This window comes from Pseudopipra pipra, chromosome 6 (assembly GCF_036250125.1).
Source record: "Pseudopipra pipra isolate bDixPip1 chromosome 6, bDixPip1.hap1, whole genome shotgun sequence".
NCBI lineage: Eukaryota > Metazoa > Chordata > Aves > Passeriformes > Pipridae > Pseudopipra > Pseudopipra pipra.
Window position 1 is genome coordinate 59,373,257 of NC_087554.1, and position 14,485 is coordinate 59,387,741.

At 46.3% G+C, this 14,485-nt stretch overlaps 1 protein-coding gene across 1 annotated transcript in view; it reads right to left on the minus strand.

Moving 5' to 3' along the window:
- Positions 1-3,513: 3,513 nt before the first annotated feature.
- PRKCH (protein kinase C eta) overlaps positions 3,514-14,485 on the minus strand; it is a 119,320-nt gene continuing 108,348 nt past the window's right edge. Inside the window, exons 13-14 of the mRNA XM_064659430.1 lie at positions 5,954-6,097; positions 3,514-4,520 (exon numbers count right to left, since the gene is read on the minus strand). Of these exons, the coding sequence (XP_064515500.1) occupies positions 4,374-4,520; positions 5,954-6,097 (291 nt within the window). The 3' untranslated portion in view covers positions 3,514-4,373. The remainder of the gene's footprint in view (positions 4,521-5,953; positions 6,098-14,485) is intronic.

Below are 14,485 nucleotides of genomic sequence, written 5' to 3' on the forward strand. Positions count from 1 at the left end.
GAGGACTTTGACATTTATTATTTTGGAAAGCTCGTGGTTCCTGAGTGAGCCGTGATTTTCAGACAACCTGACTCATCATTTCTGAATGCTTTGGTTTGGCAGCCCTGTATATATTTAGTAATACAAACCCTGACTTGCAGCTTCCAATGAGAATCCTAATGGCATGATAAGACAGATTTTCATCTCATTCACGTCATTTCCAAACATCAGGACATTTACTTAGCAGGAAGAGTTGTAAATGCTGTGAAATGGTCTCCCTGGGGAGAAGCAGAGACCTTCTGGCTACACGCTTGAGCAGCTGAGCAAACCAAGGGAGAGCAGGCAGCAGTGAACAGCTCTTTACTTTCTGGCCAAAGGACAGAGCAGATGATCCCAGACACGTTTTCCTCTTCATTGCTCCTGGCTCTGGGCATTGCTAATCGAGTCCTCATACCACAGCCACTGGAGCCTCTCTCAAATCCAACTGGAGAAAGAGCAGCTTCTGCAGGAGGAGCACACAGCTCCAAGGGAAAATACTGCTGCAAACCATACAGGACTTCACAAGGAGTGAGGAACCTGTGCCAGTCCCTGTGAATGCATTCAAAGCATCCTCAGCCAGCAGTCAGAATTGCATTTTTTACTTTAAAAACCCTTAGGCAGTGGGAGTCTGTGGGATTTTTTTTTTCCATTGCCTATCAAGCAGTGGTATTAAAAATGATGTCTTTGGCAGCACAGCCAGCCTGAGAAGACGTGAGATGATTTTCATCTATTCATCCTGGACCATCTGCTTCTTACCATCAACTTTCAAAGGCCTCGAAGGAGACGTAGGCCACTGAATTTTATAGCTAAATTTCACGTACCTCTTTGAAAATGAAAGGATTGCACAGAACACAAATTTAGAGACATCAAAGGGATCTTCTCTTTTCATGCAAGCACTAAAAGCAGTGCAAAGGGAACTAATTACAATTTGCTCAATTGCCAGATTTCACACTGGAGCGAATACAAGCATTTTATGCTTTAAACCTTACAAACCCATGGCTGCCAGCTTAATATACTTCTAAAGCCAGGACCAAATTAATAGACTAAAACCATCTTGCATCCACCACTGAGGCAAGCAACAAAGCCAAAACAGTTGGCAGGGTAGCTAATGGAAAACTCCTTCTTTTTTGTATTCCTGCTTTTTTTCTCCTTTTTTTTTTTTTTTTGGTAAATCAGTATTTATTCACATATCAAATGCCAATGCAAACACTAATTCAGCTTTTTTCAAAAGCAAAGCTATTGCATAGATACTTTTTATTGAGCTGATCTTCATCCCTGCTGCTGACAGAGTCTGAGGAAACATGATTGAAATGGCAGCTCCTCATAAAAAGTATGAGAAAGTTCAGGGATGTTGGCCAAATGTGGCTGACTCAGGATCTGCTGACTCGAGCAGCTCAAATCATTACAGAGACATGTGAGTTCCAGGCAGGCAATGAAGGGGAAGAGATGCCCTAAATTATAAAGGAAGATCCAGGGGAAATTGTGAAACCCAAGAAAACTCCTGCATAGCAGAACCTTCGGCTTCTAAGTCCATCCACAGACCTGTCCATGAGTTTGCAGTGAGAATGATGGTAAGGTGGAGTGACCCTGACACCACTTGAAATCTATGAAAAGTAAAGCTGGGGAAGAAACTCCCTTTGGCATTTCATTTCCATCAAGCCAAGCCCTGGCCCAAAGCATGTACTGGCTGGCCAGAGCAGGAGCTTTTCCCGCTCCCCAGGGTAGCCTTAGACACCATTTTATATCCTCCAGACATCTACAAACTTTCTGATTTACAGTTCTCAACAATCCCAACAGAGCACCTACAGAGGTGATTTAGTTTCCACTCCCCAAGCTTTCAGGACGCAGATTAGTGGGTATTGATATGATATGACATGATATGATATTCCCACACCAATAAAGGTCTCCAGAGGTGACTACTGCACATTCTTCAGTGGTGTAAATACTCAGATCCTGGGGCCATGGAGATGGGATCACATTTTGATGCTGAAGGCAACATGTGGCACTAGCTTCTCCAGCAGGACATGATTCCATAAGCCAGAAGCCCCAAGGAATAACACAAGCAATGAAACCCTAGGGTGATAACACTGTGCTGGCAAAAAAAGGTTACAAAAAAAGAACTTACTGTTCTCCAGCACTGATCTCTAAGGAAGGACGGATTGTTCATAATCCTTGACAGTGGGAGAGTCAGAAAGCCATCAACACAAAATTCACAGACAGTTTTGGGGCTCCCATTCTCAGCGTCCAGCTTTGCTGCACGCACTTACCCCTTGCCAAGCAAGCACTGCTGCAGTCCTAACACTGGGAAAACAAGTGGGAAAGGGAGTGAGGAGTTGCCCAAGGTCATGTCTGCACCAGGTGGGTGAACACCACGCATAATTCACATGTGAATAACATGCCACAAGTGGGCCCCTCATGCAAATGCATCCATCCCTGTACTGTTTCTTCCTATATGGGAAAACAATTCAAGCTAGCCTGCATGACTGGTTCTCGGATCATTTTTTCGGATATTCGCTCTTCTTTCTCCTGCTTATATGACACAACTGTTTTTCCTCTTCTCTTGCCCCACTTTGAAGGAGCTGGGTATCTATAGACCAGCAAAGGGATGGGCTGCAATGTGGCCACAGGATGCCCATGGAAGGGAAGGGAGATCAGAGGATGAAGCTGTGCTTACGTGACAGAGGAGATGCAGGAAAGAAAGAGGGAGAACTGGGGTAACACACAAGCACAAAGGCATGAATAGTCCAAGGGTAACTGACCCCGTGCCCCACCTGTCAGACAGCTCAGTGATGCTTTAGGGGTAGAAGTAAAAAGTAGGTCTCAGCTTTGATTTCTTATTTCCAACTTGGTTTCAGAGGAGGTGAGCACGTACATACTGGGGGGTCTGTGCTGTAATGGGGGTTAATTTCCTTGCCAAAGGCTTCTGCTCTCCTACACCACCTCCACAGCTGCAGTGGTGCCAGGTCTGCGCAGAACTGCCCCTCTCTGCTGCACCTCACCCTTCTCTCAAGTTATAGCTTGTGAGTAGCCCTATACAAACATCATTAGTTTTGCAAGAGGTTAGAAATCCTTTTCATTCTCCAGCAATTCATATCTGCCCAAGGAAGAGGCTATAAACCTGTCATACAGCTTCAAGCCCATCAAGGAGTGCAAAGGTGTGCCAAGGAGCTACAGAAAAATCATCCAGCTTCCAGGAGAGCAGGGAAAGCACAGATCCATCTCCCAGAGCATCTGGTTTCTACAACCTGCACTGAAAAAATCATCTCAGTCTGCTTGTACTCGAGGTCACAACCGATAAGAAGTGCCCTGTGAGTAACAAGCCCTTAAACCCAAACCAAACCAAGTCACCCTGTATCTTAGATAAGGTTTATCGTTCTCAAGGGAGAAAAGTTGTCCTTTTGTGTTACCTGTTGGTTGACACCTCTGCTTTCAAGCAGTTTGCCAGCTCTGTGGCTCCCATTGCAATAACGCTACAAATAATTTAAGTGCTACCACTTTGGATCAAAATTTTAATGAGGCACTAAACCCACAAAAGGGGCTCTGTATAGCATAATTAAATAGAATAGGCCTAAATAAACAGTAAGGTTTTACAAGTTACATTATAGTTGAAAACAGCTGGGAGGCAAAGAAAGGAGCATTGAAGATGCATGATGTAAAAAGGCATTTCACAGAATGCAAACACTAAAACTTTTCATATCGCACAAACAGTAAAACACTACGAGCACATGACTTCCCTTTGATTTGGAAGAATCTGTGTGGGGCACAGGGCATTTGTTTTTTTCCTTCTGCAAGTCGGCACAATGAAATATTTCACATGGGAACCCAAACAGTGGCAAAGAGAGCCATTTGTCCTTTGGAAAGAAATAAATACTGCAGAAACAGGTAAAGTCAGTAGGAACATCTGGTTCAGTCAGGCCATGGGATGTTGGATCAAGCCTCCAAAACGCTGGACAGTGCTGAGACTCCTCAAAATAGTCTTGCAAACAATCAGAATTGCAACAAGTCTATTTGGCTCAGAGCTGCAAGACACTTGTTTCATGCTCACGCCGACTCCTCGAATCCATTGCAAGCAGTGACATTCAGGCTGAGCCAACCAGCTCAGCATTCAGTGCTCTGTCTGCACCAGCTATTTACAATATCGTGTTTATTCCACCTCTGTCAATATTTGATCCAAGAGCTGCATAAGTCCTACAAACAGGAAGGTTTCAATTTCACATTAAGGTAACATTGACAGTGGTGCTGCTGTATCGTGTAAGTCAGTGCATTTTTACTCCTTGAGAATGAAATTACTGGTAAACTTGGCTTTCATTTCATTTCCCCCCAGTCCTCTCGGCAGCCTTTCTCCAGAGCCATAGCTATTGCTGCAGTTCTGGGCTGGTGAAAGAAAAGTTTCTAAATTCATCTTGGTTTATCATCGGAAGAATCCCTTCTTCAATGGGAGTCAGGATGGGCTCTTCTTTTATAAAATCTGGATCAAAGTTGCTCACGTCATCTTTGGATTTCTGTCAAATGGAAAAGACAAAGGAAAGAGATGTCAAAAGTATGTATCATCTGCCTGATGATCTGCTCTGCACCTTTAGTCCTGAGTGCATTGAACCACTACCTACATAAACGAGGCTGAGCTGACTGAGAGCTGTTTTTGGGGTTGGACTGGGAGCAATACACAGCCTTTTCGAGCCTCTGCAGGTTTCTGACCGGGAACCCACTCTCAGATTTAACTAGCACTGCCTCTGGGGTGTTCCCTGCCCACACATGGCAGGACCGGGCACATAAATCAGTCCTTTCCCTCAAATGGCAGCACAGACCCAGACATTTGAAGCAGTTATCAGCTCTGTTATGACTCTACACAGTCCCCCCTTATCTGCAGAGCATCTCAGCTGGGTTTTGGGGAGGGGGTGGGAGGACACTCCTCTGTGTGCCAGCCATTAAACTTGCACAATGATGAATTACTGGGCTGTGGGAAGACAAATGGCTCGCCTCCAGGTGCTGGATTCCTTGCTGTGTACCACAAAGTGGGACTGTTTAGAATACACACACACAAACTGGGCTTGTGGCACATTTTCATGAGGCACGTGTTTTTCCTGCATCCAGAACAAGATGTTTTATTGACACTGAAGTTCAATAAAATTTATTGACATTGAAGTCTAATGTTCCCAGATCCTGTTCAGCTCACGGTGGACTGAGCAGGCTCCCTTAGCCTTTGATTTGGGTCAAGGAACAACTCAGGAGTCTGCTGTCGAGCTGTCACACCTCCCCTGAGATCCTGATCCTGCACCCCATGATGATGGAGCAGGACCGGGTGGACCATTGCCACTAGGAGCTTGCAGAGTGACCACAGCATGAGACAAACCATTCCAGGCAACAATTCCAACAAGGAAGCCACAGAGACCATCTTGGAAGAGCACCACTCTTCTCTCACAGAGTACCCTTAGGGCTGTGTAGCAGCACTGGGGAAAGGGACAGCACCATGACCCCTGCAGCCTCTCTGCCATTTGAACCACTCAGCTGACAGTGGCCTGAGCAGGGAGCACTGTGCTTGGTGCTGAACAGACAGAGAGAAACAAGGGAGAGACAGCCCCGTTGTGAAGGGTTAGGTGGAGTGAGCAGGATGAGGACTACTTACTCTGTTTTATCTTTGGGGCAAGGCAAAGGGTGGTCAGGTGCCTAATCTGCTGCAGTGTTTTAACAAACCTGCACCTTTTCACTGAGCTGCCTTCCATGGAGTGGAAAAGCAACCTGCACAACATCAGGTGGCCAACCAGCAGCCAAGCCAGGACCAGAGATCTCACCTCCCTGCTCCTGGGCCAGGCCTTGTGTGTCAAGGTTGCCCTTCCTTTGCCTCCTTTCCTGTCTCAGGGAATAAATGTGCTTATAGAGCCAAAAAGAGGAAAAAAACCCCAGGAATCCCTTTCCCCCACCCCTCCTTGCCACATACAATCCGGGGCCTGAACGGTGGCTCCATCTGGCGCTGGTTCAGCAGGTCCCAGTCCAGGTCCTTGAAGTAGGGGTGCCGCAGGATCGCGCTCTCGCCGCCCAGCCCGGGGCTGCCCAGGCGCATGGTGGGGTTCTTGGTCATGAACTGCAAAACAGAAAGGGCTGTTTGTTTCCTCCCATCCGGCACGGCCACGGGAGAGGGACCTATTAGCAGCTGCACAAAAGCTTGTCCTCAGCTTTCCTGTTGAACCCAGTTGCTGGCCAGACTTCTCAATGTCGCTGTGCTGGAACCACATGCAAGGAACTTGACTCACTCTCCAGAGGAAGAAGTCGGGGTGTATTTCTGCTTGGCCCTTTTTCTTTTAGTGAAATCCTTTATTACCACAATAAGAAAAGAAAGTTGAATTGCATCATTAGCAACATTACAAATGTTGCCCAGTGGGTTTGGTCGTTACTTGTTTCTGTATTAATTTCTCAGGATTACGAGCTCGCCCTCAAACTCTGCTCACTGGCCAGCCAGGCTTTGGCCTGGAATCAGTCCTGAGCTGTGCCTTTTTCCTAAATCTCAGCCTGCTGAAGCACTGCCAGATGCCTATGCTTTCCTTCCTGTCACCTCAGGAAACAGAGGAAAATGGGCAAGGCGCTGGCTTTTAGAGCCCCCCCAACCCTGAGCAGATGAGAGCAGGCAGGCGACCGTCTCCTCCCTCACTGGTGAAACACTAATAGAGGATTTCATTTTGTAGCATTTTTATTCTGCTACCAGTGAAAAGAAATCTCAAACCCCAGCCAAAGTGCCCTGACTTGCCAGGGAGCAATAAGGAAAGCTGTATATCACGCAGACAGTGCAAGAGGGGCCCTGTGGGTGCCCTTCAGGTCCCAATGAGAATGATGAAGTGTGAGTGCTGTAGATATTTCTTACAGGAGAGGAGGAGAATCCTTTCTCCAGGAAGGAAAAGAGTCTGGCTGGCTTGTTAATTTAGGATTATAGTTCTTAAAAATTCAGTAATAAACAATCTTTCCCCTTCCTTCGAATATTTCTAATTCGCCAGAGAAACCAGGTTATGTTTAAACTGGGAAAATAGCTGCTTTTATTTGCCTATTGAAACAGGAGCATAAAGCAAGCTCCACTCCGGTGGAGGTGTCCAGACGATTTCCTGGAAGATGAAAGAGCATTATGTTTAGCAAATAGCTGAACCAGCCAAACCAGACAATCGGTCACTGTTTCAGGAATGGCCAAGTCTGCTGCATCTCAGCAATGGGGAAATGAAAAGAAGGGGAGGTGCAGTGAGAGACCAGCTTCATTCTGACTGCAGGAGCTTTTTGCAAGGTACAAATTCTCCTAGGATGAGTGGATAAAAGGTCTAGTCATTCCCTACCTAGAAAGAAGACAGGGAGGAGAAAAACAACTGCCTGATTTACAGAATTCTCCCCAATACTCCATTCTGAGGGAGCTTCAGAGCCAAAGCAGATGGGGCATCTGCAGCTGAGACCTCGCAGGACCCCAAAATCTGCTGACATCAGCACAAGCCCCACAGATCCAGCCTGATCTCCTGAGCCCTTCAAGGACATGTGCTGCCACAGGATTCCCTACAGCAGAACCTTTTCCCAGTATTCCACCCAAAATATCAGTAGAAAGAGCTGCAGAGCGCACCCAGACTTATAAGAGGAGTCACTAGGACTGCACAAGGAGCAAAGCACCTGTGGCTTTCCACAGCTGGGCTCTTCCCATGCTTCTCTGGACTCTTCAGCCCTCAGTGATGCAGCATTTCCAGGGTTAGGCTCAAGGACAAGCAGAACTTCTGTGTCTCCCCAGCCCTTTCAGCCTGTTCTTCTCCTTTCTACCAGCAGAATCCCAACACAATTTGTTTCCCAAGAGACTGCCCCAAAATTTCTGTGGGATACTGATCTCCAGACACAGCTTGGTTTCCAAACAAGAAATGGGTCAAGCCAAAATCTCTCAGAGACCTGGTTCAGACAAGCCTTTGCAAGCCTTGAACTAGACTTCTTTGGTTTGCAAAACAGGCCAGAAACCTTCTGGCAGCCCTGTCTTTCTCTAGAAATTCCTTGCCCATCTTCTTTGTCCCCACAGATGGATATCTGCACCTCACCAACTCTTATTTGCATTGCTGGAACACCTAGAAAGCACAAACAAGATCAGAGCTTGCTGGTGCTGGGAGTGGTACAGACCAAAACAGCCCAAAAAGACAAGAAAAAAAAAATGGAGAAAAGAGCTGGGAATAAGTCAAATGTCTCCTGGCTCCCGCCCTACTGTCGCCTCCATTACACCAGGAACCTTCTGCTAAATGTGGAGAGGGAAAAAATAATCATGAAAGCAAATAATCTCTGAAAAGGACTGGCAATACACTTTGCTTGGGTTCCCATTCATCCCCAACCATATAAGACCAAAACCTGAACCCGACTGCCCATTCCCAGACCAGTTCAGAGACCTGGGACATAGAAGTGTGTTTACATTCCTATTTACTTGATTTATTCCGCATGATGCCAAAACTGCACCAAGTGAAGGCATCCAATGCAACAACCCAAGAGCCAACATAAACGCATTCCTGGCTGCTTAAAACACCCTTCTTGCTAGGACAATGAGGATTAGGCAAAGGTTATGCCTTGAGGTGGTCTGTTTTGGCCTCTGAAAAAGTAAAACAACATTCAAACCAAAACGATTGTCCAAATTCGACTGGCTAGCTCTGGTTTGTGTATTGGACCTAGAGATTGGGAAACCTCGGCTGGGAAACTCTGGGCACCATCTACACCACAACGGGTGCCCAAAGGAGGCAGAGGGAGAGGAAAGGCCTCAAATTCACTCACTGCTGGAACATGTTCTCCTGGTTGGCTGCTGAAAGTGATATCAGGTTGCCAAAAAACCCTCTCAATTATTGCTTACCTCTGACAGGAGAGAGCTGACCTATGGAACACCCAATCAAGCACCCTCTTCCTCTGTCAGGCAGGAGCTCAGTGCTGCTGCCTCTCTGGCTCTGTAAAAACAGGGCTGTGAAGCACAAAGGGCAGTACCATAAACCACTCTGGACAGGCTTCCCCAAGCTTGTTTCCCAGGTACTTGAAGTGCCTAATTCAGGCTAGCAGGGCATTGAAAGTGAATATAAATCAGGCACTCTACAAAGTGTATCAACATAACATGAGGAGGCCCCCCCTTCATGGCAGTCAAACTCACACTGGTTTGCTTCAGCAAAAGGACAGGATATGGAACAGGTATATGGAACAGATATTCCAGAGACATGTGGATGCCCCATCCCTGGAAGTGTTCAAGCCCAGGTTGGACAGAGCTCAGAGCAACCTGATCTAGTAGAAGGTATCCCTGCCCATGGCAGGGGGTTGGAACTTGATGGTCTTTAAGGTCCCTTCCAACTCAAACCATTCTGTGATTCTCTGATACCATTTCAGAGCACAGTTGGTCCCTTACCATTAACTTACAGCCCTGACAAATGCATTGAACGCTGTGCTGAGACCCTGCAACTGCACCTACACATAGGAACTGGAACTGAAAACGTTGCCTTTGCACAGCATCATGTGGTAGGTGAAACACAGTCCTGCACTCTGGCAGCTGCAGGTTACTGCAGGTTACTCCCCTGTGGATGTAAAAACACCTCTGCAACCCGGGGCTGTGATGGAAAACAAGAGATTGGCCATTGCTGCTCCTCCCTTACGCAAAATTTCCTGGTGAATTTTGGAGTGGCAGGTCCATTACAGCCTGGTGAAGGGGTCTCTTCTCTGGGAAGAGACTCCAATCTTTATTTGGCAGTTGGACTGAAAAGCAGGAGTGCAAACGATGACTAACAGAGACAGTGCTGATGCTCTGCACTGGAACAGTTACCTGCCTTACTGCAAAAGGTATATAAAATGAAAAAATGAAATTTTTGAATAATTAACACTCTTCAACACCATTTGAATTCACCAGAAATTATTGCACTGACATAGAAATGGATGATGTTTCAGTTTGTGTTGTTTAATACTCAGGAAAAACCAAAAGACTCCAATGACCTCTCAAAGGCTTAAAAGCCCATGAATTCTCCCTCTCTGCCCTAGGCAGTACTGACACTTCTCTACTGCAATAGGGCAGCACCTGACAGCCCTGTCTCATGCTGTCTCTGTTGTCTGATGGCACCTCCAACTCAGAATTTCTGAAGAACTTAATCATGAGCTCAGCCTTCACCTCTGATGTAGCTGGAGCCCATACCCCTGCCCTGAACCATGTAAGAGACACTTGTGCAGCAGGAGGGGTAAAGCTGAGTGTCCAGACCACACAGACACACAGACAGGGGAAGGATTTTCAGAAATGTAGCTCGTCTTCCCCATGATCCCTTCGGCTGTGTTCAGAGACAGCTGGAAAATGTCTTAAGAAGTGTTGGCTGTTCCGGGTATCCACGGAAAGGCCAGAGTTTGATTGTTGCTTCACAGGCTGTTCAGCCCTAAATGTCCTTCCAAGGACAATCCTGCAATGTTTTTGCAGGTGATGAGAGATGTTCAGCAGAAAGGTTTTTGTGGCAAAATGTCATCTCCTAATGTTTTCTCAGTATCTCTAATTTTGCACAGTAACCACAAATCCAGCATTAATCTCAAGGTCTGGCACACAGAGCTCAGTGAAGAAACACAGCGAAAAAAATTTTAACAGTAACAACAACAAGGCAAAGCAGAGATGTTCCTGAGCAAAAAGAAACATGTAATCACCCAAATCCAAGAGGCCTCCAAGAAAAACCAATAGCAACACTATCAAGCTTAAACCTGAACCAGGCCGTCCAGCCCTTGCTGTATGATCACATCCACCCATGGGAAATTATCACATTCCTGGGGTAAAGAGCCCCTTTGGGAGCATCTTCAGATTGGGATCCTTTGGGCTACACCAGTTTTCTGAGTAGAAAACTCAAGCGAGGCTCTCACTGACCTCAGCTAACCCTCCCAGCATCATCGCAGCCAAAACCAGCAGCTGGCATGAGCCAAAAACATGACTTCATGAGATCATTTGAAAAACTTTACTGAAAGAAAACGCAGCAAGCCATGACAAGAAATTAAAAGCTGGGGATTAGTTTATGGAGGGCCCGTGAAGTTACAAGGAAAAAATGCAGCCGTAGCAGTGTCAACCATGGGGGAAAATCTGTGTCAGCCCTGGGAGCTCAGTCTGCGAGCAGGTGAGAGAGAGCAGGGATCTATGCCAGTCTTCCCCTTCACCCATGGCTTGGACCATGCTGGGAAAGGCTCCAAGACTCTCAGTCTGCTGGGCAAGGCTGCACTGAACACTTCCAGTGCTGCTCACATGCAGCGTTGCAACTTCTGCCTCAAGGGGCTGAGTCTGCAAATCCGTCTAACGGCCTGGGTGTCACCGAAGGGATGTTTGCACAAACCAGATGTTTCTGAGCATTAATTTCCTTGAATTACAAGTTCCCTTTCTCAATACTGGAATCCCTGATTTGTTTTACGTAACTGATGTATGTGCTATTTGCATCAGGGTAATTAATTTCATGAGTAATATCATGGTGACAGATGACGCGAAATTGCATCACATTCTAGGAAAACATTAACGACCCCAGATCCCGTCACAGAAGTACTGCACTTCAGGAAGTGAAATACAACCTTCTGCTTAGCCATTCCCTTTGCATTGTCACCCCTCTGGACAAGGAAGAAATCATTCTTTCTTGTATTAAAGAACATTTTAGACACGCCAGTTCCCATCGGTACTCTGGTGTATTTGCCCTGAAAGAGACAGCCTGTGCTCCCAACAGAGACCCAGGAAAATTCATCACTTTATTTTGCCAGGAGCCCAAGGGCAGCCTGTCACAGACACGATGGCAGTACCTCAGTCTCACTGCTCTCCAACACACCACCCACCTCAGAGGACCCCACTCAGATTGTGCCAATGTAATAGTCAAGTCCAAACTGTTAAAGGAAAGGATTATTTCCCTGTTCATGGCTTTAACAATCCCATGTTGCTACCAAAGATCAGCAGCAGCACAGGAGATTAATGCCCCACAGTCTCTCCTCTAGTAATGAGGGAGAGCGGGGAGATCTGGAGATACCCAAGGTGCTCGTCTTCATTAAGATTCATGAGCTAAACTAACAGGGCAGAAATTAACTCGAAAGGAAATAAGATTTCTCAAAGATCCATTTGATCTCAGACAAAAGGGAATCATTATATAAATAGAGCAATTACTCTAATTAAGGCTTCCCTCCTTGAATCTCTCCACTGAATGCTGCAGTTGCCGAAAACAGTTTGGCTGCCTATTATGTAAGGCAAACAAATCCACGGTCTGAGGTGTCATTAGCCTTCAAACAAAGGAGAAGAAAGATGGTTCTATGGTTCTGTCTGTTAATGTCTATTATTTCTAATGATTAGAAGCCAGGAGTCGTTCTTTTTTTTCTTTTTTTTTTTTCTTTTTTTTTTTTTTTTAAATAAAAAGCTGCTCGTTTTGAGCCAGTCTTGTCTTATGCTCTCCTGGGCAAGGCTCCCATCACCGTCCTGCCAGGGAGATGCCTCACTTCCCCATGCAAGAGCCATCCAGGGCTTGGACATACAAGTGGGTTACGGGGAGTGAGGGAGGCAGCACAGCCCAGTCCCACTGAATGGTGTCAGCCCTGGGAGCAGGGTGGTCAGAGTTAAAGTCCTTGTACTTAGGGCAGCTCAGCCAGTGCCGGGTTGTGGGTGTGAGCCAGGCACTTGGAAGCCCGAATCCTACCGACCTTCAGTGAGGGCTGTGCTGCTGAGAATAGGACTTGGAGTCATCATGGCTCTCTCTCGAATGCCACCTCTGTTTGACTCTGGGGATTTGCTTTGACTGCAGCCATTAGAGGCTCCTACCCTGCACACAGAGGGATGGATTGGTGAGAGCCCTGATTCATACCAGTGCAATTCATCATGGTGGTGAGCCAGAATGTGACCCCACAGGGTGCTTCTACCCCTATGCTGCAGTCCTGGCTACACAAAACTGGGAGCAGGTGAAATCCTTCAGCACAGAAAAGGTCCAGCGAGGGCAGTGCCAGGGTTCAGAAGTACAAGACTGCCCTGAAAGCATTCTAAGGAGGAGGGGGGGGGAGGATGAGACAGAGTGTGAAATATCTGTTATCTCCTTTTCCAGATAAAAAGGGAGGGGAAAGGAGGTAAAAATAAGTCTTCAGCCCAGCTTCTAAAAGCCAGAAGACCCTAACAATAAGCACAACAGCAGCCACATGTCTAATGTGCCAGCCCCAGGCAAGAAGGACAAAATGTCAGTGCAGTGGATATTAAGCAGATAAATTTGATCTCGCTTTCCCCTAGTGCAGAAATGGCTGCTCGATGAAACAAGAAGGATTAACTGTATTGCAAACAGTGCTGAGCAAGAGACTAGCAAAATAAACCAAGGTGGGTAGAGCAACTCACACGTGGGGCAGACACATCTGGCTCCAAATCTTCCGGTGGTGTAAACTGATGTAATTTTGCTGACTATCACCAGGAGAGAACCTGGCCTAAAATATGGAAATTAAATGTTCTCTGAATAGCTATAAAATTCTTTGCTGTGCTGAAATCTACCTGTTTCCTTGGCTCTCTCCACTCATCAACACTAATGCAGAATAAAAAGGCCACAAGTATCAAATGCATTGGCCCCTGGTGACAAGCAGTGATTTTTGACATTTCTCCCTTTGGTACTGTTGTAATAAATAATAATAAGCAGAAATTAACTTCAGTCACTAGATATGTGGAATGTTTGACACAGGTTTTGGTCAAGATGTCACACCAGAAAGCTGTGTTTTCAGAACAGAGGAGTCACCCCCAGTTCCCACGTGGGTCAGCAGCTGCAGGGGCTGCTCAGACAGTATCAGACTCTGGCTGCTGGTTTTCAATTACCCCAGCTGGACTATAGGTACAACATGGGATATGCAGGTCCATTACTAAATCAATACATCAATCAGAGTAACACAAATACGGAGGGAGAATGAGCATCACGCCTATTAACAGACTGGGGACATGATCCTGCTCTCGTTTTAAGCAGGGGTAAAGTCTCCCTTGGGTTGCACGGGCAAACAATTAATCCTTTTCTGATAGTCCTGTCAAGAGGAACTGGGAATCTGTTACACAATCCTGGGTGGTCTATTTACATAGGGTCAAGTACAAAGAGGACTAAAGTGCCCCGGACAAACCCGCAAAGGCCAATTAAGAAAAAAAAAAAGCCAGGAAAATACTTCAAAGAAGCTTTTTTTTTTTTGTAGTCCTGGTTATATTTCAATTCTTTTAATTTTAAAGTTCCTGAAAAGACGCAGCATGTCAGAAAGTTCAAAGCTGGAGGGAAGAGTAAGACCTAAAGCCCTGAATAGCTTGGACAGTGGGAGATTTGTTACCCCTATAGTGGTGTGGGGACCTCCCAGTTAGATGGACTGGCCCCCTCCACCAGGGGCTGCACAGCTATTGCTGGTTCTGTCATTCAGCATTCCCACCTCCAGGTTGGACACAGGTTTTCAAGGGTATCCTTGAGATTGGGTTTTAATGGACTTCACCAAACCACTTTTGAGGGTCTATAATATCACTGTTTAACTG